The sequence below is a fragment of the Spea bombifrons genome, chromosome 6 (assembly GCF_027358695.1).
Source record: "Spea bombifrons isolate aSpeBom1 chromosome 6, aSpeBom1.2.pri, whole genome shotgun sequence".
NCBI classification, from domain to species: Eukaryota; Metazoa; Chordata; class Amphibia; order Anura; family Pelobatidae; genus Spea; species Spea bombifrons.
The window spans coordinates 8,004,597-8,028,164 of NC_071092.1; the positions used below are offsets into that span (position 1 = coordinate 8,004,597).

The window sequence follows — 23,568 nt, forward strand, 5'->3', positions numbered from 1 at the left end:
TATGTGTTGGGGTGACACAGGCTATCCAAGCTTTAGCACAGAATTGGTGCCAAAAAGGGTTCCCCAAAGCGAGTGGAAGTCCTACTTTTTTCCTACCAACATTTGGGAGCAACAGCCATTATCTTACGCCATCAAGAGGAGATATCCACACACCTATAGTGCCAGAATGAAACATGTAACGCCAGCGACACACAAGCATCATACAGAAAGGGGTCTTTCTGGGCCTGTGTGGATTAAAGCCCATAATTACCCCGTGCTGCGTGTTAATGATACACGGATCTACAATTAAAACACGGAGAGACTTACAGAAGGAACCGGCAAGCGCAATATTTAAAATGAATAAAATGTAATCAGGGAGAGACTTTTTCCCTCCACGCTGTGATAATTAAGACAGATTTCTGTTAATGTCTTACAGCAAGTTGTTACAAAGAGCAGTAATTATGGAAAGCGTTGGCCCAATAAATATTAATTTCCATTTGGTGTAGTCAGTCTTCTGCTTGTCCCCATCTCTATAGTAAAGTGTTTTCAATTTTTCAAATCCACGGACCCACCAGAGCGCCATCCTATCTCGGTCGCTTCGCCAACCAGGAAGAAAATGACCCTTTTTCAGGCTTACATCTGCCCTCCGTGATGGGTTTAGATAAGGCGACCATATTTTATCCATAGAAAACCCCAATTTAAGAGGTTTCCTGATTTTGTAAACCCCGATGAGGTTTAAGCTCAGTTTCCCTATTTAAAAATGTACCTCTATCTACATCCTACCGTGATGGAAGTGAAAAGATTGCAGGATAGAAACTCATAATGAATCAAAATAATAAATAATAATAAATTATTATGTATAAGGGCTGAATGACAACGCTCATCCACTGGCCTAATGAGAGTCAACTAGAAGGAACGTGCGCCATGTTGTTTCGAGGATAAAAGCAGGAAAACAAGAAACATGTTGGTTGGTTGTCGAAACATATGTGACCTCTAAGAGTCCTGCTGCCCACCCATCTCTTGCAGTTTTTTCCAATCCTGACATCTATTGATTTCTGGAAGGTTTCAGTGTCGTAGGGAGAATTTTCCCGTTGTATGGAACACATGAATATTTAGTGAAAAAATAATTGTGCGGCTCCCTGGAGCTTTGAGTAAAATACTCCGCGTGAATTTCTGCATCGTCTGGCTGCTTTCTAACAGAAGAAAACGAGTAATCAAATCAGCGCCTTATGGTGATGGGTGACTCTGACGTTTACATGAGGAATCAATGAAGGCTGGGGGTTGACGCCTTGGGTTCCGCCAGTCTACACGGTAATTCTGACATTGATGAAACATGCAGAAAATCAAATAATACACACGTATGGTACCCAATACCAGGAAGAGGAAGAGGCAACCCCAAAACATTTCACAGTAGTCTGAAGATGAGTTATCGCTGCCAGTGCCCAATTCTTCAGTCTTCACACATGGCTATGGACAACCTATCTAAGTAACATCAAGAAATCCCCCCATATGTTCAGAAATCAAAACCGTCCATTCTTTGGCCACTGGGAGTTGGGTTATGGCACCTTTTTTGCTTTTGCTTGGCCAACATAAAATAATATGTAGTCTCATAGGCTTTCAACACTTCAGAGGCCTCTTCTTGAGAAGGAATCAAAGAGATGGCTTTGCGTTCACTTCTGATGCCGAGAACATATGTAAAGTGTCCTCACTGACCTAAACCATTAGTGTTTGTTTTCATTTTGACTTTAAAGAGCCTTAAATTCCCAAGAAGAAAAAGATATCCTGAAAGGCTCAGCCACTAGATCTATTATTATTACTATTACTGAAGAGTTATATACTGTATAGCTGATTATAAGTACTGGCTTAAAGACCCATTGAAGTGATGATTTATAGAGAGTTAACAGATCTACTGCTTTTTCAGCAAAATAATTCTTCCCCACTTTTGCGCCTTGTCCATTGAAGTGTTTGTAAGGCACGTGCCTTAGGACAGCCATAGGACAGCCACCAATAAAAAGAATAAGTCATTGACATGAATAAATGTTCTTTTTCCTGTTAGATGTGGATGATGACAGGATGATGACCTGGTGCGTTGTGTGCATGTCCTGGCTACCAAATGGAAATTCCACCCGCGTTCCATCACACGACCTGCGTTTGTGGCAGCGGGCACTGCAGGTGTTACTGCTTCCCACGTGCGCGTCTATGACTTACAGCTTCATGCTCATCTCCCTTTTTTTTTTTGTATCCCCAGCCATTTCCAGGGCTTTACTGCCGGAGCTTAGAGCCGTGCGAACGCTGCATTATCAGGAGCCGCAGGAAGTGCTGAGTGCAGATGGTTCGTAAGTGGATGTAATATGAGATAATAAATTATTCCAGGAGCGAAGACGAGCGCTGAGATCCAGGTGCTTCCCCGGGTATTTATTCTATACTTTATAGAAAGTAAACAGCGCTGCATCTGTTGTAGTAAGAGGAGTCTCAATAAGAAGCACCTTTAATCACCTATTGTTACGATATATCCGTTATCATTGTCCCATAACTAGGAATCTGGAGCGGTAACCAGAATGGGACCTGTATGAGAAGGTCACCTCCGCTCAATATTATTATCCTTGCTATTTTGTTCTAAAAAGTGCGGTCTTTACTGATTTGCCATCAAGAGCTTACGATTCTGGAACAGTTTGGCACAAGTCAAGTACAGAGCAGAAAGGTCCTCTCACCGCACAAACGTCAGCCTTATGTTGAGTGTAGCCGACCAGGTTTTTACAATTAAATCAATGGACGTTATGCTAAGAAACCAAAAACGTTTACTTGATTCAAACGCGTTCCATAAAACGCAGCACGGCAGCAGCATTGATGAACTCGTTACGCAGAAACATAGTATTTATTTAACGGCGGAAGACCCGTTCAGCCCATCTAGTCGCCCGTTCTTCCTGATATAAAGACTCAAACCTTACTGAGTCGTTGGTCTCGTCTCAGAATCAGAAACGACGTGCATGGAAAGGGAGAATTGCTTATCTAGTAGGGCGTTTGACAGAATACATTGTCTGGGGGGGTTTCCATAACATAGATTGTGTTGAATACTTGTTTGTATTCTAATAAAAGCCCAAGCAGCTTTTCATGTATGATTTGCCTTAAGGGTTAATGGGTTTTTAGGAGATACTTCCAGGGTAGGGTTAAAGCCCCCAAGAGACTGCTACTGAGGGCCCCAAAGACGGGCCTGGACCAAGGTGGCGGTTGTCCCTTTTGCCATTTCTGTGCCAGTTCGTGAAACCTGTACATCGGTGTAAACCAAGGCATAAGCTCCTTTTCTCCTTCCATCCTCTTCTCTCTCTCCTCTCCGTATGATGACATTATCATGCATCCCGACGTTTGCCTATAGTCGGCTGTCCTTAAAGAGTCATTAATATATATAAGTATTCCACCGACACCACAGTAGATGCTGACGACTTCCTCTGCTGCCGTCTTCTCCCTCCGCCATGTACTCGATGGAGACACAATGGATAGTGAGGATTGGAAAAAAGGAGAGCTGTCCTCGGAGAGCCATTAATATGCAGAAGTATTCCACCGACACCGCAGTAGATGCTGACGACTTCCTCCGCTGCCTTGGTTTATGGTCTCCCAATAATTATACTGGGCTGTTGAATTGGCAACTTTAGGGCAAACTGGGAATCCTCCAAACCCCCGGTTATTTTATTCCTCTGACTCTGTGAGCGACGCGAGGTTCTGGTTCTACGGGAAGGGAGAGAAATTACGCTCGCTTTGCAGAATAAGGAATACGATTTTCTTATTGATCTGGTCATAATGTGATTTTGCTCTGCCTGTTAAACATGATTGTCTCCCTGGGAATATGCATCTTAGAGCTGCGAGAGACGGTTTAATTAGCAATACGCCGCGCCGCCACATTGCTGCCGGCATTAAATCCTGGGTGATAATAAACACAAGGTGGGACGAGTGCGTTATACTCCAAGGGATGGAGTATCAAACCGGCTTTTCAATATTGGAGCGCGACAGCGGGTATCCTTTTCCAAGTCCGTGTTACGGGGCGGCAGGCTCGGTATCACACAAATAATTCGCAGATTAGTGTTTATCTGTTCACTGCCGAAATCTGCGGCGACCCAAACTTCTTACGTGGCACCCCTAGGATGAACTAAAGAGTATAGGATAGGGAAAAATTGATAGATGGGGATACATTGTTACTTGAAACACATTAAATAGTTAAATAATTCTAAACTTGGTTTAAGGGTTATTACAACCACATCATGGTAGATTTTAGCTCTCTAGGGGTCCCCTACAGAGGGTTTGGTGGTCCCCCCAAATCCTACACTTTATCCCCTCCTCAGTTTCAGCCCCACTTCTTCACCGGGATGTAATGTAAGGAAGTTTCACTTCGCTGAGAGGGTGGTAGTTAAGGGGAACAGTCGCCCAGCAGTGTCGTAATGGCTAATACAGAAAGGGAATTTAAACATAAATGCAGCAGGCATATGGCCCCTCAATCTAAAACTGATAAAGATTTGAGCTGTTACATTAAGAAATGAGCTGAAAAGTTCTTATCTGCCGTCAAATTCTATGTTTCTCTGTACACCTCGGGTCCTATCCTCGCGCCATTAAAGGCTCCGTTCCACCTACTCTTCGGAATTCAGCGCTAAATGTCCAAACTCTACTGAAAACAATAATTTAATTAAGTAAAAATGTGTTTCATTCATATTTTTATTATGGGGGGGGCACACCTGTCATGTGACAGAAAAACAGGCATTTATAGGTTGTTGCTATAGAAGCAGAAAAAAACTTCTATTTGATTCAAACGTCAGAAAAAAGAATAAGAGTATATTATCAGGTAGTGGCTTAGTTATTACCTTTGTATTCTGAGAGATGTTTTTTTCTGATAACATTAAATATCTACAGGCTTTGTGACTCGCTTAATTCCTGCTCGTTTAATCAGCTCCCCGGAGATAACTCTTTATCTGCTCGAGAGATTTATACGAAGTAGTCACAATATACAGCTGCGAGCCAATCCATTCATAACCCGCACGGATAATTGAGATATTTCTGTTATGACACTTGTTATCTACCCCGTCTTCTAGCGCCGCTCGCAGATACTCGCCATCGAGGTAAAAAGACAGGAGAGAATGGCTGTGTCCGTCTGTCTTCATAATGTAAGGATCAAAAGGAATCGGGATTTGAATGTTATTGATGCTGACTCTTAATGAGATGTTCATGGTTCAGAGGTTATTCGGTGTGTTGGATGCCCACATCTCATTTTTGATCCCTCTAGATTGTAAGCTCTTGCGAGCAGAGCCCTATTTACTATTTAATGTACCAGGGCGTTTTAGTCTGTCAATTCAAGTTTTGTCAGACCCTTCTAATGTATGGACTGTAAGAGGCGCTGCAGAAATTGTTGGCGCTATATAAATTAAGCATAAAAATAATAATAATAAGATTGAGAACCACCCAATAAGTAACGCAATACCACCAAAACACAACAATAACACACAACCATTCAAAATTTTAGGGTCACTTACAAGTGCCCTTGTTTTTAAAAAGGAAAACAGATCTTCTCCATTAAAATAACATGAAATGCATCAGAAATCCAGCACAGGCGGGGTTAATGTTGTAAATGACTATTGTAGCTGAAAATGGCTGATTTTTTATGGAATATTTTCATAGGTGTAAAGAGGCCCTTTATCACTCCCATCACTCCTGTGTTCCAATGGCCCTTTATCACTCCCATCACTCCTGTGTTCCAATGGCACTTCATCACTCCCATCACTCCTGTGTTCCAATGGCCCTTTATCACTCCCATCACTCCTGTGTTCCAATGGCCCTTTATCACTCCCATCACTCCTGTGTTCCAATGGCCCTTTATCACTCTCATCACTCCCGTGTTCCAATGGCACGTTGTGTTCGCTAATCCAAGTTTAAAAGTCTAATTAATCGTCAGAAAACCCTTTTGCAATCACGTACAGCTAGAAATGTCCTGGTTTTCCATAAAAACAGCTTAATTATTATTATTAATAATAATAATTATAATGATTGAAAATGTAAATAATGGTATAGTAATAATCCCTCTGAATAAAAAAATCTATCTCTCTGAATGCTGATAATGCGATAGGAATGAGATACTGAAGGTCTGAGATGTTCCAGCTGCTTTGGAAGCTAATGCCCCGGACTCCTGCAATTAAAGAAGAACCGTTCATATTTAACGATATTATAATTGCAGGTGTGCTTCGGCTGCATTTTTTTACAGTACAAAAATCACCGATTTCAGCAACTTTCAAGACATAAAACCAAATAGTATGGAAAATTCACACTGCTGGGATGTGAAAGGAACTAGATTATTATTACTAGTATCCACCGTCACATAAACACCTTGGTACATAAAGGGTTAATCCCTGGGCCAGGGGACCCAATGGTCGCCCCAGAACAAGGAGAAACACCGGAGCTCGTCCAGTAACATTAAAGGAGATTTTCTATGGATTTTAAGTAGGTAAGTGGCAGTGATTGCTAATGCATAATTTATAGCACTTTTTACAAGCCTTTTCTCTATGAATAAGGAGTTTACGTAAAAGCTGCTTTTCCGCAGGCAGGATCCAAGAACGCTGCAGCCTTTGGGAATAACGCAGCAAAATGGCATTTTACGAGAAGAATGAAAAAATAAGAGGGACACGGACAAATCTGGAGTGCCACAGCCAGAAGAAAAGCTCTCGAGTTAATCCTTTTTATAAGACATCTAAAAAACTCAAGAGTATCTTCAGGGCCGAACTGGCGATCACAAGGTGGTCCTGGCACCTGAAGGCACGATGACGTAGGTGCAGCTGCACGCTGCTTTTTATGCTCATGTAGTGTGCGGCTGGGCATAATCACCCAGCGGCAGATGGAGTGAGTGTGTTGCGCTGTTGGCCAGTGGCCCACTAGGCATTTGCCCGACGTGGCAGATGATCATACCTGGGAACTTCCGGGCTCCGGCTACCCGGAGCCTTCCCTTGCGGGATGCGGCACTGACGTCAGGGCGCTGTCCCGTGTCATCGGTGGAAGTTCCCGACGACGTCAGTGGGATGTCCCACACCGACGTCAGTAGGAGTTCCCGCTTACATCGGTGGGAGTTCCCACTAACATCATTGGGAGTTCCACTGACGGCAGCGGGAAACACCCCTATTAATAGGGAAAATGGGCAGGTAGCGGGGCGTGTCAAGATCCCGCTCCCGCAACCCGGAGGATTCGGGTTTTGACCTGGAGAACAGGAGAAGTGGTGCTTCACCCGGCCATCTCCAGGTCAAACCCAGAGAGTTCCCAGGTATGCAGGCTGGCAGTGCGGGCCTGAGCATCTTACGCCAAACACAAGCATGGCACACGTAAGGACGGGGGTTGCAATCACATCAAGAAGCCTGACGCGTTTCACTCTTTTGGCGCTTAGTCACAGGCTCTTGCGTAGATAGCAATATTGATCCCGAGTCTTAGGAGACGGATTTAAAGGAGACACGATAATTGACATTAATCTGTGCACTGCTTGTTTCGTTACTCATAGGATATAATATTTAGAATGATAAGTAGTCCCATTATCACCCTTTCTCTAACTTACAAAGTAACCAAGTTGTTTATTAAACTAATTCCACGCAGGCTAATATCGTCCGCCTCGGGGGATAATTACTGATTTACAATTTTCTTGTTCAATCTCATTCTCTCCCCTGTCTGTGACCCGACGTGAAAAATTCTAATGAGAACTAACTCTTAGCAACGATATAATTTGATTACGTTAACCCCTCAGCTGCCAGAGGATTTATTCGTTAGGAGTAGGCATGGAAACTCGGTTTCTTTGTATTATAATGTTGTAGAAAGCTGTGAACAGATAAGAACAGAGTAGGAAGCGTTATGAGTAACTCCGTTGAGATATCGAAGCTGATAAGTGCATTAAACGTCTGGTACTAGACTTGGCTGTTATCGATTGCCGGAAGAAGTTAAGTTACACAAAGATAAAAGAGACAGAAGTATCCACAATTTTAGCAAAAATGCAGAATAGTTTAAGCATCGAGAGTAGTGATTGAGTTGAGACCAGTAGCGGCTCCAGAGCCTGATCTCAGGAGGGGAACTCACACTAACAATAACACCCAGACAATCACACTAACACACAAGACACTCATGCTAACACAACCAGACATTCATACTTACACAACCAGACACTTACATAACCACACACTCATACTAACTAACACACATACACCCAACACATGACACTAACACAACTATATGCTCATACTAACACGTACAGACACAACCACACACTAACACACATTCAGAAACTCACATTAATACAACCAAACACTCATACTAACACAACCAGAAACTCACACTAACACACATACACCCAGACACTGACACTAACACAACCATATGCTCATACTAACATACACACACACAGACAAAACCACACAATCACACTAACTCACCTTCAGACACTCATGCTAACACAACCAGAAACTCACACTAACACACATACACCCAGACACTGACACTAACACAACCATATGCTCATACTAACATACACGCACAGACACAACCACACAAACTCACCTTCAGACACTCATGCTAACACAACCAAACACTAACACAATGAGACACTCATACCACACACACCACGAAATCCACACTAACACAACCAGACACTCATTTTAACACACACATCCACACACACACTAACATACATAGACCCAGACACTCACACTAACACACACCCAGACACTCACACACCACACTAACAGACCCAGCCACACAAACACACTAACATACCCAGATCTTGTTGTAGCATCAGTCTTTTGGATCATCCTCCCTAATTACAGTGGCTCCTGTTCCAACCCAGCGAATGTTATTGTATACAGTTATAATCTATAAGCTGCTCAGTCTGGGGTTTGCTAATAAATAATATACTTGGAGTTTTGTTTTTTTTCTACAGAAATTATAACCGAAGATCTATTTAGAGTAAAATCAACGAGGCAGAACAATAGATATCAAATTAATTATTTGTAAGTGATAAGACATGTTATTACACATGTACTTAAAATGGTATATGACTGCGGGGAGACGCTGACATCCATAATTAATAAATAACAAAGGGTTTTTTAACACTAATGTGAACATGAATTCTGTCTGTTAACTGCACTTCATAGGCTGGACATCTGCCTACTATAATTCACTAATTAGGATTAATTAGTCTTTGGTTTTAATTTAGTGCACTCTTTGTTGACCGGAGAACTGAGCGCTGCACAACGCATCCTATCTGAGAGTTTAAGATTGCTGCTAATATATATCAGGACCATTATGTGCTCATTTTTTGGTTTATCTCAGGAAAATATATTTGATCTTTACATTTAGACGCTAACAATTTCACTACTGAAATATACAAGAAAAATACATTTCAGATCATATACAAGATTTGGAGCTTCTTAATGACAACTACGGATCTCCAGGAATATGGCAAATTGTAATAATTGTAGAAGTTAGCAAATTGGGAGCCTAAAGCTTTTCAGTAGGAATTGCACAAAAATGTAAGCTTATGAGGTCATTTATCTGCATTCCACGAGGGACACAACGCACCAGGCTTTCAGGATAATAACACATTGTTCTGTGATACACAATGTTATTTATATAATTGTGTGTTAATTAGAGAAACCCTAACTGTGACATGATTCCAGCTTGTAATAGACCAGCGCTGTCACCCTTGACAAAGATAGAAAGGCTACACCCTTAAGAGACTGCTGTCTAATGACCCAACAATTTGAGATGACTCCTGCGATGATTTCTAATCCTTAAATATTTTTTCAAATCACACAACAATCTTTTTTCGTAAGTCACTGCTTGGTATTTGGACAAACATGGACGGAAAACTAAATTTTGCCTTACAGAGTGAAAAAATAGGCGCATGCCCCCGAGTTCCTCTTTCCATCCTTGAGGTCCATTTTCTGTCATTTGAAACTATTTGGTAGGTATGGATGTATCACATTGTTCTACAGTCCCAAACGTTACAGTCCCTAAAACAAAGGTGCCCGTCTTTGGCCATATGAAATGTTGGGAGGTATGCAAATATAACTATCCATTTAAGTGATCCATCACCCTTATCATCTTGCATCTGGAGCTTCCACATCTCTGATTGTTTCATCTTAGCTTGGTCTGACTCCGATCTGCAGGTGCTTTCATAGAACTTTGAGGATAAAGTTATCGAGCAAGCTTTCTGCAGCACAGGCTTTGTCTTCCTTGTCCTTCTGTGTACTGTAGTGTAGCAGATCATATGTCTGGTCATCTTGTTTGCCACCAGTTTTGCGAGTTCTTATTGTTGTTGTGTCCATCTCTCTTACGGCAATTAAGATTAAAAAAGGGCTGGTGATCCAGAAGGGTAGGATATCCAAGATTCTGAAAGTGACCAGCACTGGCTGAACAAGTGGATTGGATGTAAGGACTTCCCTTTTTCATCTTATCTTGACCTTCTTGGGTCCACTGCACCCACTTGTGATCTCTTTATATGTAATTAAATCATATTTTACACAGCAGGAGATACACAGATCCCATGTAGCAACAACCAATATGCTGACACACACCCCACTCCCTACCCATTGCCCCTGTAAATGGGGTGTTTCACATTGACCACCCACTGACGTCATTGGGCAGTCCTGGCCGCGTAGCGCGTAGCCGGAGCCCACAAGTTCCCAGGTAGGATAATCAGGCTCTCTATAGCGCCACATCTCAATGGGCCAGTTAAAAGGGAGATCACTGATCTCTCCAACTGGTTTGTTGACATGCGTTAATAGGTGATGTACTGGGATGTGACGTTATATATCCGTGCTCAGAATGATGCTGCGTGGCTGAGGGTGCTGTCATGGCTTAGGCCAGCGTCAAAGATAAATACGGTGCTGTATAACGGGACATTTGGGGAGAACGTTGGATAAAAAAAAGATCAATGTCGCCTCCTTGAGTTTATCTCTCTGCTTCCCCTACAATAAACCCCGCAGCTTCATGTTTTTAAATAGAGCTGGGCAAGGGGACATAGCCTTCCAGAAGCTACTGAAACCCAAGCGGCCGTCTGAACAACAGAGACAGGAAAGGACAATACGAAGGGGGGGGGGGAGAGAGTGACAGGAATTGTTTTTGTATCAGAGAAGTCACTTGCTCTGACTCTAGTTATGTGTCTGGGGTTTACAACAAGAAAATACAATGTTTTCCCCGATATTTAATTAATCATAGGACAGCGGCATGACTGCGCAGAAAAACATCTCACTTATTTTTAATTCTAATATGAAAGCCTCAGAAAAGCCAAATAATGCCAAAAATAGTGCCAAATAATGCCAAAAATAGTGCCAAATAATGCCAAAAATAGTGCCAAATAATGGATATTACATCTTAGTGATAACTTATTTACTTTGTGGAAATTCCAAGCGTGTTTCGCTAATAAACAAAAGGCAAGTCAACAGATCTCAGACTTGATGTTTGGACCAAGAATGAAGATAAACAAACAGTAGGACCTGCTTACGAAGTCTGGATACAGAGCTATCAGCCGGGACGGTCAACTGGCTTCCACAACGACTGCTCCAGTTTTGTGTGCAGGGGCAGGTTGGCCAAGGGGGTCGCCGTTTTGTAAAGACTTTTGGACCGGTCTAGAGAGACTAGAACCCAGTGGAGTCACACAACGTGACGTTACATGGCCCCACGGTAAAAGTGCACAGTGTGCGTTCGGCCACAAAGAAAGCTGCAGTGTGATCAGCACAGACGGAACAGGAGGAGGAGAGGGAGAAAAATAGATTATAGATTATTCCCTCAAATTAAGGGGAAAAAAGAAATATGAATAAAATATAAATAAAATTGATAGGGAGCTGAGTCACCATGACATCACTGGCATCAAAATTGTACGAGAGATCCCAAAGCGTTCTCGAGCCATACTGCACTGGGAAAGGTGCTTCTTACCCCAATAATGTTAAAAATATGTAATATAGGGCAATATGTAAAGCATGGATGTGGCTCTCTTGAACATAAAAACATGTATGTGGGGTTCAGCTCTGGTACTTACAGTAAAAAAGTAAATTTAAGCAAATTTGCAAAAAATAGATTATTACGTTTTATGTATTTCTGTGGTTTAAAAAAAAAAAAAAAAGCATGATAGTGTTTGGATGGAAAGAATGTAAGATTTGGGGAAAATTATACATCTCCTTGGTTGTAGTTCAGCTCTACAAAACTGGAAAGTCCATAAAATATCTCAAACATTACATGGTAAAAGGGGGCTCAGTAAACACCCTGGAAAATGTATTTTTCATATGGAGTTCCCCTTTAACTGTTTCAGAACCATTTGATATCTGGAGATGACAGGCGCCGGAGGCTGATTTAAGCAGGTTGGTCGCCTTCATAATAAATAAATAAATACATTTTAAAAAACACAGACGTCTGCCGGGAGTCAGACCAGATGATGGTTGGCTGAGACTGATAGCAGTTGCCGAAGACAATAGCTGGAGGGCTGCTGATCACTAGCCCTGCCTAGGAGGGGATGTTCTGTAAGCCCCAGCGCCATTGTCTGTCGGTGGCTGTTAATCAGGTTGACCTCTGTATTATACAAACCTCTGTTTTGATTTTCTCCGGCTATTCTTATCTCCTGGACTTCAAGTCAGTCTTTAGAAATTGGCATGATGTCACGATGCTTTACACAGTCCAAGTTCCGGAATATTTTTCCAGTCTTTGAAAACATGTTTTCCCTGAGCTCTAATGTGGCACGGACACAAAGTGTAATATATATATATCTAAATGTTTATGTGTATAAATACATAAAGTTACCGACCCCTTTGCGCTCTCTGGCCAGCGGACGGACGCTTATTTTGGTGACAAGGAAGTTATTGCTCAAAACAACATGTTTTCATCCATTGGACCATCTGCAGGTCAAATGTTACTCCTCTGCGCTGACGAAAATATAAAAATATGTCACATTGAAACATGCTTACTTTCCAAAACATGGCAAGAAAACAGCCAGGCGCCAACATGTTTTCTGCGACTTGTTTTTGTCTTCTTTTGTTTTGAAATCTGTTAAGAAACACATTTTTTTTTTATTTGATGAGCCGTAGAGAAATGTTTTTTTCCAGAACAAGGTAAAGCAAAGGGAATGATACGCACGTGTCCCAAGAATTAATAAAGTGGGGTTCAAAGAAAAGCCGATTCACAAAGTTTGGATGGTGGTCTTCTTACGATTGGTGGGATGGTCCTGCTGATTAACCCCTTCCATTAGTAAAATTCGGCACTTGTGGGCAATATGATGTTATTTTAATAATATGAGGAATCCAGGAAACCAGTGGAGTCCAAGAAATTTTACTCTTACTGAATCAGTCTTTCTCAATGTTTCTGTGTGTCCAGCAGCAGCGGGCTCAGAATCGGTTACCAATCATGCCGAGGGACTATAGACACAAGGCACCCACGCACCCATCAAACAGGTAGATTCACCAATCGTCGGTGCCTTCCATTTAAACCATGCCTAGGGAATTTCCCTGAGACCCTTAGAATATTAGCATTCCTGTAGCCCATCAGAAAGCTTCTAGGTGGTGAATCCGCAATTCTGGTAACTACCATAGATGGTTCTAGTAACCAGGACTTCATTCCAAATGAGGGCACCTGTAAGACTGAAATGCCTTTATAATATAAGTTAATGTGGGGCGATTTCTTTTTGTCCGATTTTACCCCATCTCACCTAGACCTTCCTTGTTAATCAATTACCATCAGAGTCCTCTGCTGACTTTCATTAAAAAATGATGCAGAGCTGATGGCTAACTGGCTACAGAAGAAATCATTTTGGAAGATTTGACCCATTTCTGGTTAAATAACTCCAAAGATTTGTGAGCTGAGATCTTTAATATTCTACGAAAATAAAAGAGTAGCATCTGGAATGCAATCTATCGGATATCCTTCACAATTTGTTTTTATGAAACAACATTTTTTAGTAAGTGGATTTCTCTTCTTTCTCTGTTTTGCAATCAATCATTTGGGGACTTACTGATGTGGTGTAACCTCCACTCTCGATGGATCAGATCTTTTATAATGATAGAAGAGGTCATAAGTTAGTTAACCCCCCCCCTGTTTATTCCGCTCTTCGATACAATGATGGTGTCCTAAGGGTTAACCTAAATCCTCTTTGTCCAGGCCTGCCTGAGAAATGGTTCCTGTCCTCCAGGAAACAGAGAGGGACATTTCCTGTTATGAAGGCTTGAAGGCTACTTCACTCCAATCACACAGTCCATGCATGGACAGGAAACCGAGACAATGCTCTACTCACTGCTGGCTTTGCACATCTTGTATACTCCAGAGCTGCGGCCTAGTGTTTACCTACAAATTACAGCAGCCATGTCTTCAAAGATTCTTCAGAGTTATGGAGATCTCCGCAGATAGGCAGCCAAAGAACCTTTCGATTGAAAGAAAGTAGTCGTATGTTATGGCTCGACTTATATCCCCAAATGGGGCTTCCCTCCAGGCCCCGTACACTGTGAAGAAGTGAGGGCAAATTACAGACAGTAAAAGGAGCATTGGTTGAGGAATGATAGAGGGTAACAGGTAAACACAAACCTCAAATGGAGGCAAGTGCCTTTCCGTCATTCTGCCCAATGGAGAGGTCCATCTATGTTCTGCCTGGTGCAAGAACACAGATTTAGAAGAGTCAAGGATAAAGGAGATTATTAACATTTTATAAACAGAGACTTAAAACCAGTCTGACAAAACCACCACCATATTTCCAACCCCAACCTCACAGCTATTACTCTTTGGGTTCCGGGCTTGCTGTCTTACTGCGGCTACCAGTGTTACCATTTTATATTATCCTTCTGCAGCCATTTTCAAATATCTATGTTAATTGTTCTTAAATTATTTACAATCAGCAGAATTTTGAGTTACAGATGGACTGCAAGGGTTGGCAGACGAAACTGGACACTGAGATGTTGAGATGCCTTTACTCTGGTCTACAAATGCAATGTGCAACGGTCATCCAGACGTGTTAAAACTTCAGAAAGTCCATATGAAGCTGTCAGGAATCCTCAATCAAAAGAAGTCTTCTCAACGTCTCCAGCGCTACCTGGAAGGATCATGTCTTATAGTTGTGAGACCTGCTTCACACCGTAACAATTGGCCTGAAGTCAAACCTTCTCCTACCGATCCTGTATAATCATTTTCATCGCAGTTTCATACAAATAAATCTCTTTTTTCATTAAAGTCAAATTCCCAGAGTATTCTAAAACAAAATCTGAAAGCCATAATTGGAACGTTTTTGGACAAACTCGCTCCATTCTATTAAAAATGTCAAATTTGGTGCAGTTGCCATGGAAACGAATTAAAAGCTTCTGTTGGTTTCTTCCTCCAAGGAATTTCTGCATTATTGCCTTGGTTAATATTTCTTTCCCAGTAAACTAGAGATTTATCTCTCGGCCATTGAGTGCACTCTCTAAGTCTTCCCTATTTTAATGCTGTTTATAATTCCACAACTTGTTAGTAGATGAAATATTTATGTCCTGTTTGTCGAAGGTGACTGATTTGATTGGGGAATTAGCTGTTTAGATTCAAGTCAGTTGCACGAACCCAGAAATGTAATTCAAAGCTGTGTCATTTATATTGTTGGGGGGGGGGTGAAATTAATTCCACCCACTTCCAAACCCAACAATTTATTGTGAACGTCCTGGGTACACTTTACCAATTTCCGACCAAGCTACAAGACTTGTAATTACAGAGGTTTCATCTCACGATGATCAGACAGGTATCTCATAATTAAGATTTGGTGCCTGGAATCCTCACATTGATCTTAAAGTATTTACAGAATAGAAACCAATTTTAACACGTGCAACCTCCCCAGATGTGACCGGCAACACAATAAGAGGTCTGCAATATCAACATGTCATGGGAAATAAAAGCCGCACAACGGCAACATATGAGAGATATCAGTGTTAATCACTGTGTATTCCGATGAGTCCCCAAATGTCCCTGTCGGCTTGTCAGCTACTTCAGTTGGCCTTTGAAACTATACGTAACGTCTCTCTGGCACCTTTTAAGACCGTTTGTAGAGGTGAGATCTGTATGTCCCAATGTCTATGGAGTAGGGAAAAAGTGTGTCCTGGTTCTTGGGTATTAGGAGCTGATGAGAGATTTGTGCCCCAATGTCTGCATTAGGAGGAGGGGAGAGGTTGGTGTGCTGATGTCTGTGTATTAGGAGGAGGGGAGAGGTAGGTGTGCTGATGTCTGTGTATTAGGAGGGGTGGGAGGTAGGTGTCCTGATGTCTGTGTATTAGGAGGGGTGAGAGATAGGTGTCCTGATGTCTGTGTATTAGGAGGTGAGAGGTAGATGTGCTGATGTCTGTGTATTAGGAGGGGTGAGAGGTAGGTGCCCTGATGTCTGTGTATTAGGAGGGGTGAGAGATAGGTGTCCTGATGTCTGTGTATTAGGAGGGGTGAGAGATAGGTGTCCTGATGTCTGTGTATTAGGAGGTGAGAGGTAGGTGTGCTGATGTCTGTGTATTAGGAGGAGGTGATAGGAAGGTGTCCTGATTTTTTTGTTTTACGAGATCAGGTCTGTGTCTTGCTCTCTAAGTATTTGGAGGAGTGAAAGGTAAGTGCCATGATGTCTGTGTATTAGGAGGTGAGAAGTAGGTGTCCTGATATCTATGCATTAGGAGGAGGGGAGAGGTAGGTGTCTGATATCTGTGTATTAGGAGGGGTGAGAGGTAGGTGTGCTGATGTCTGTGTATTAGGAGGGGTGAGAGGTAGGTGTGCTGATGTCTGTGTATTAGGAGGGGTGAGAGGTAGGTATCCTGATGTCTGTGTATTAGGGGGGGGGGTAGGTGTCCTGATGTCTGTGTATTAGGAGGGGAGAGGTAGGTGCCCTGATGTCTGTGTATTAGGAGGAGGGGAGAGGTAGGTGCCCTTATGTCTGTGTATTAGGAGGAGAGGAGAGGTAGGTGTCCTGATGTCTGTGTATTAGGAGGGGTGAGAGGTAGGTGCCCTGATGTCTGTGTATTAGGAGGGGAGAGGTAGGTGTGCTGATGTCTGTGTATTAGGAGGAGAGGTAGGTGTCCTGATGTCTGTGTATTAGAGCATGTGTCACAGATGCCTGCAGATGAGAAGATGCTGCATTCCAGGCTCTGTGTTTAGTGTGTCACAATACAGGGTATCGCAGTCTCCGCTCCCAGCCTCGCCGAGCAGAACTTGCTGTAAGAGACACGTGACTGTGCTTGCAGTGTGTGCGCTCCGATCTGTCCCTTTAAATCGCCTGCCCCAGTCCCCTGCCTGCTGATGGGTCCCCAGCTCTTCCTCTGCAGGAAGGGAAATGCCTGCCCTGCGAGCTGAGCCCATTAAGCTGCAGTCACTGCACTAGCTGCAGGCATCTCCAGCTCTTCCCAGCCTGGGACCCTGGACCTCATGATCACACCCAGCTGACCCTCTCCTACCAGGGGACTGTGCCCACCTCATCCTGTGCCACCCAGACACCCAGAGAATGGTGTGATTGCAGGGGGCATCTCCCAAAACTTCTTAGGACCTTGGAAGATGAGCACAGGTATGTATAGTGCCTTACTGTGACATTGTGTTTATTATAGAGAGGCTTATGTGATGTTGTGTGCTGTTGTGTATCTTCATATAGATGTATCTTTACACTTATGGCTGTATTACATTTCCAGCACCATGCAAATCATCTGATCAACCTCAAATCATACTCATAGTTCGATCAGATTGCAAGCTCCGTGGGTCATTGATCAGATGAGTACAATGCTGTATATATATTTAGATGCATAATATCCTCTATGTGATCTTACACGCTTCAGTAATATTATAAACCATTTTAGGGACTTAAATATATTACATATAAGCAAATTATTAGTCCTTTGTTACAAAGGCATTCAGATGTCCAATGATACATGCGAGGCATTTACACTATGCTGGTATATAACTGTGAACATCAATTTTATCTAAAACAACTTATTTTACAGAAAAAAAAAATGTATGCTCTAAAAATTATACACAGACACTTTTGTTTCAAAACAGACTTGAAATGCATCAATACTCTCATCTAACAGCAAAAATATGAATTAATTGTAAAATCAGAATTTCAGTGGGTTTGAAGGGTATTTTCAGAATATCCTGAGTGTTTAGAGAAGGGAGATCTTGAATATAATATGTATTTTTGTATACTTTTTAAAAATATTGTGATGGATATAGTTAACTACATAGTACACTTTGGAATGTCTGACTTCATTATTTTTCTAATATTGGAGGCAAATACAATAAGGCACTCTGAGTGATCACAATAACCTACCAATATAATGTGTAAACTATGTGTAAATTGCCACTAAAATCTTATTTATCCCACTATACCTTCCTAATTAATTCTAAGAGACACAGGTGTCCTCTTTGATATGTAACCATTAATACCAATGTATCCATTTTTCCATTTTCAATGGCAGCTTGTGGCCAGCAGGGGGCAGCATAACAATCAGGAAGATTGTACCACTTTTCCCTATCCTGAGGACAAATAGTTGCTCTGAATGTGTCCCTGAGATTAGGGAGTGGGTCCCAGTAACAGGATGTGGCTTACAGATCCATTTCTTCCTTCCTGCAATTGCTAACAGTTTCTGGACTCTTTTTAACCATTAAGTTGCTGGGGAGATGGGCTTGTGTTTAAAAATCAGTCGCAGAAGTGCTGTGTTCCGTAACGAACCCTGATGAGATCTGTTTGGCAGGTGCTTTTGGTGCAGTTTTCGCACTATTCGACCCACCACACACACACACATAAAACATTGGTCTTGTAGGTAAACACTAAAGAGTTAATGCCCCGTCCCATGGTTACGTTAAATTCTGGAGACCTTCCATTTGTTTTATCTGTTCAACATCTCTGGCGGATAGGCAGTCTGGGCAGCTGATGACCTCAAATATAAGGTGACGGTTTTACTTATTCATTATTCTCAAAAAAAAAACCTTTTAATCAAATGGGTGGAATCGTATATTATGGATCAGAAAATAACAAACATAGAAACTTAGAATTTGATGCCACAAATCTGCCCATGTAATAACTCTTAACCCCTTAAGGAAAATGGGCGGTCCCTAAACCCATTGAAAACAATGCATTTTGAGCCCGTACATGTACAGGCTTTGTCATTAAGGGGTTAAAAAACACTTAATAAGCCCTTTGTCTTATATTAGATTCAGGGGCCATATGGCTATTGCATATATAATATTACTTTATTAGCCTCTAACACTTAGGCTGGGGATCTGTTCCACTTATCTACCACCCTTTCAATAAGAAAATACAATTTGTTAGAAAAAATTAGATTTCATCATCGTGATCTATATATGTTATTGTATAAAGGTGAAATAGGGTCCACCGTATTCTTCTATCTAGGTAGACTGACGTCTTCTCAAATTGTTTTGTTTTGTAGACGATCCGCCATTCATTTTTAAAATTAATTAGTAGAACATTGAAGATTTTCATTCAAAACAATGCTAAGAATTATGTTTAACTAAAGAAAAATGCTAATAATAGGTTATATATCCATTGATCTATATTTTTTGTACCTCCACTGGGTGGCCGGGCCATTTATCAACTTGACAAAGCCTGTTTAGCCTTAAGTTGCACCTGTTTTCATTTTAATTATCATGTTTTGCCGCACAATGTGGATTTCATATGTTTTCATCTGAAACAATATGATTTTTTTCCCTTCTTCTTCTTCTGGGAAGAAAAACATTAAAAGTATCTTTGAATCCCTCCCTTTTTCTGATGACTGATTAGCTGTCCCATAGCGTACAATGTGAGAATGTCACAGAATGTTATTCTGAACAGGAAGTGACCTCAGTGCCTGATTATTTATTGTCCTACATAACTTCCTGAAAACAATCAGACTGCAAACCTATGCTGTTTACAAGGAAACTAGATAATACGCACCAGGGGTTCAGGAAGGAAGCATTTCCCTAGAGTCTAAAACGAAAGATTATTTGGTATATTCCAGAATTTCTGTCGATTGCCAAACGAATCCCAAACCGCCACCGAGTCACGATGAGAGAAAACGGAAAAGCCAAAAATAGAAAGAAATCAGAAAAATATATCAAAACGTTCCAGAAATAAGACATGGAAATCTTATTAAGATTATTGATGATTATTTTCGCCAAACGTTGATATAGTTGGTTTATTTCTTCTGAAACAGAAACAATTTGGGGAATTATTAGTGTCGGCTTTAATAATAAAGCTCTCTTCTCTTTTTGTTTTTGCAGACGTCACCAAACCTACTCTTGCACCGAAACCACAAGGCCTCGATGGATTCAGTTCTCTGCCCCTTGCAAAATGTTCATCTGCATTAATCTCTAGAGCTGGCCTTGTTCACCAGAAGAAGCCTATGTCCAGGGGCCCCAAGCCCCCCATTGCACCAAAACCAGTCCTTTCACCTGCTACAGAAAGAAGGTCCATAGAGGACACCAATAACTCTTTGAATAAGTGTGCAAATGGGGAGGCCGATTGTTCTGTGGATGAGATTTTTGATGCGGATAATTTCAGCCTGGAATGTTCTGAATCAGAGACATTAGACATGACTTATGAGGATTATATCGCAGCTCCTGACTCTCAGCTCACAGATGAAGAAGGTGCTGATTTTGAATGTGAAAAGAGCTCTTGTTTTGAGGTATGCACAGGCACCTGGGGGACTCCTCCAGGGGAAGGTGACATTATTAATGACAAAAGCTGCAGCCCTTCTGCAGTTGGGGAGGAAGACAGTGGTCGTCCAGACAGTGTCCCATCAGGAGATGTGGAATCAGGAGACTCTACAGAAGTTGAGGACAGCGATAACACTGATGCACTTAGCTTACGATCTTCATCCACCGCCGAGGCAGACAGCTTGGTGCCTCCTCCAGGATGCGAAAACCTACAATTTAAAAGTGACCTTGAGAATATGGAGGACTTTTTACCCGTAGAGGTCAATGAATGTAACACGGAAGATGAAGAAATTGATAGTGACCTCAAGATCATGCCGTGTGGAGATGTTATTTTAACTGAGGTGTGCTTGGATAATCTGACTGTTCCTGATGAAACTAGCCAAAAAGAGGATATGAACTGTGAGTCAAGTTGGGAGGTTACTCCATACAACGAGGACTCTTTGGAAGTTTGCGTTGCTATTGAAGACTCTGTCGTAAAGTCAGAGGTGGAAGTAGTGGATGCGTGTTTACTGCAGGGTTCCTCGGCTCATAGTGATGAAACAGAAGAGGTACAGCAAGAAATAGCTGCTGAAACTTCAGATTGTGTGGTGGAAACTACCGAGGAAGCCACCAGTGAAGACGAAATCTGTAAAGAGCCACAAGAGTCAAGCAACTGTAATGAAGATCTAGCGGTAGATTTAACTGGTTCAAATAATGCTGAAGAAGAAGAGGACCATCAAGAAAGCATAGATGATGAAATAAATGAGAGGGAATGCAAGGAAGACATCACAGACGACAACACACAAATTACTGAAATTGCTGAGGAAGAAATGGAGGATGTGGGCGAAGAAGACAATGCTGAGGAGAGCTGCCAAATTATTCCATTTGAAAATGAGGTTAGTGAAGATGTAGCTGAGGCCCCTGAAGATCTGTCATACCTGGCAAACGGACTAGACAACAATCTAATTTCAGAGCCCATAATAGAGTCTGAAATGGAGGAGAAAGATGAATGTATTTCTGATAAAGGACAAAGTGACAAAGAACCAGAAACTGGTGACACGGAACAGTCAACAGAGGTCAGTGATACAGCTGCCAATGGAGACGGAAGTAACACATGGGATGAACATCCATCTGCTCTTACTCAGGGGGAAGTAATTGAAGGGGGCGAAGCTGACACAGCAGAGGTGTCACCTGAAAATCAGGAAGGGGAGGTCAACCAGCTGTCGGTGGCCTCTGAGGAAAACACACCAAAAAGTGAGGTAATAGTTGAGGAAGAGGATGAGAGCAACCCCTATGTACTGGAGGACAGCGTGCAGTCGAGAAACAGGAAGTTACTCAGTGTAGAGGATTCTGGTCTCACTAGGGCTGATGGGGAAGCCATCAGACACCACCCCATGATGGAGGAAGGCAACTATGATGGGGATAACCATTTACTCTGCATTGATAGAAAAAATATTGTGACAAGGACAAGGTCCTATTCGGGAAAAATACCCGGTAATGTTCCTGAAACCGTGCCGGAGGAAACAGGAGCTGAGATAGACTCCCAAACCTTAGTGTGTGACTCTCGGACAAAAAGCATAGTTGATAAACCTGAGCCCAAGGCACTGGATTTAGGGAGAGCTCTACCTAGAAAGCCAAGTCGTTTTATATTGTACCCTCGCTCGTATTCCGTCGAGGGCAGGGAGAACACCGTTTCGCTGTATATGGAGTCTGATGTACATTTCTCGCCTTATGTTATTAGTTCTTCTGGGAGTTTTTCTCAAAGACACAATCACCCCTCTAGTGGAATGTCTACCCCCACTTCCGTTGTGGATATCCCTCCACCTTTTGAACTGGCTAGCATTACAAAAAAGCCAATTACCAAAAGTTCCCCTTCGCTCCTGATTGAAAATGAATCCTCTGAGAAATCCTTCAAGAAGAAGAAGTCATCTTTTAAGCGGTTTCTCACTCTAAAGTTTAAGAAGAAGACAGAAAACAAAGTTCACGTTGATGTTAATGTATCCTCCTCCAGGTCGTCTTCGGAGTCAAGTTACCATGGTCAATCTAGGCTTTTAGACATGGACAGAAGAAGCCTAGGGAACTCTCCACAGTTGCACAGACATTCCGGAATGCACTTTCTTCCAGATTCTCCCTCTGCCATCCTCTACTACAAGGATATGAAGAAAAAAGGAACATCTAAGGCGTTCAACAGAAGTGTTGCTAGAGTTGAGTCATTTGAGGATCGCTCCAGAGCCGCCTTTATGCCTCTGCCTTTAACAAAACCCAGATCCATTTCTTTTCCTAATGCCGATACCTCTGATTATGAGAACATTCCCGCCATGAGCTCGGATTATGAAAACATACAGATTCCTCCACGGAGGCCAGCTCGGGCTGGAACCTTCACTGAATTTTTTGAAGACCCCAGCAGGGCTTTGTCGTCTGCCAATGAGAATGATGGATATGTGGACATGAGCAGCTTTAATACGTTTGAGGTCAAGCAGCAGACACCTGAAAAGGAAGCAGAAAGGTATCGTAACAACATTTGTAATAATTATATTTCAGAGAAAAGGGTCGCTTAGGCAGTGGAGTCAAAAGGTTAGAAATCATTCAGAATCAATTGATTTAAGGGTTTACGCTTAGAATATGGCAACACGCAAGAAGCGCAACAACATTTATCATTGTGTGTGTTTTACTTTAGTAGTGATCAATTGATCTATTGTTGGAGTATTGTCATTGGTCAATTAATAATCAAAGAAAACAATCAACTAATAGGTTCTTGGTGAATCTGCAAACATTTAAATTTAACGTAATTAAATTACCGGGATAATACGGATAATATTGGGAGTAATACTAGGGAGTTTGGGGACTTTATTTATCTGTATAACAACAGAACCTGGGCAATCATACCCATTGCCCGGTAACAGATTGCAAGCTCTTTAGGCCACATTATAATTATTG

The 23,568-nt window shown here is 42.0% G+C and overlaps 1 protein-coding gene across 3 annotated transcripts in view; it reads left to right on the forward strand.

The window, feature by feature from the left end:
* Positions 1-17,261: 17,261 nt before the first annotated feature.
* Positions 17,262-23,568, forward strand: part of FGD5 (FYVE, RhoGEF and PH domain containing 5) — a 60,383-nt gene continuing 54,076 nt past the window's right edge. For 2 of the 3 annotated variants that reach the window (XM_053469894.1, XM_053469895.1), the window contains exons 1-2: positions 17,263-17,512; positions 20,218-23,137. In XM_053469894.1, the coding sequence (XP_053325869.1) occupies positions 17,503-17,512; positions 20,218-23,137 (2,930 nt within the window). In that variant the 5' untranslated portion in view covers positions 17,263-17,502. Of the gene's footprint in view, positions 17,513-20,217; positions 23,138-23,568 lie in introns of all 3 variants that reach the window. The other variant, XM_053469896.1, reaches the window with a different exon arrangement.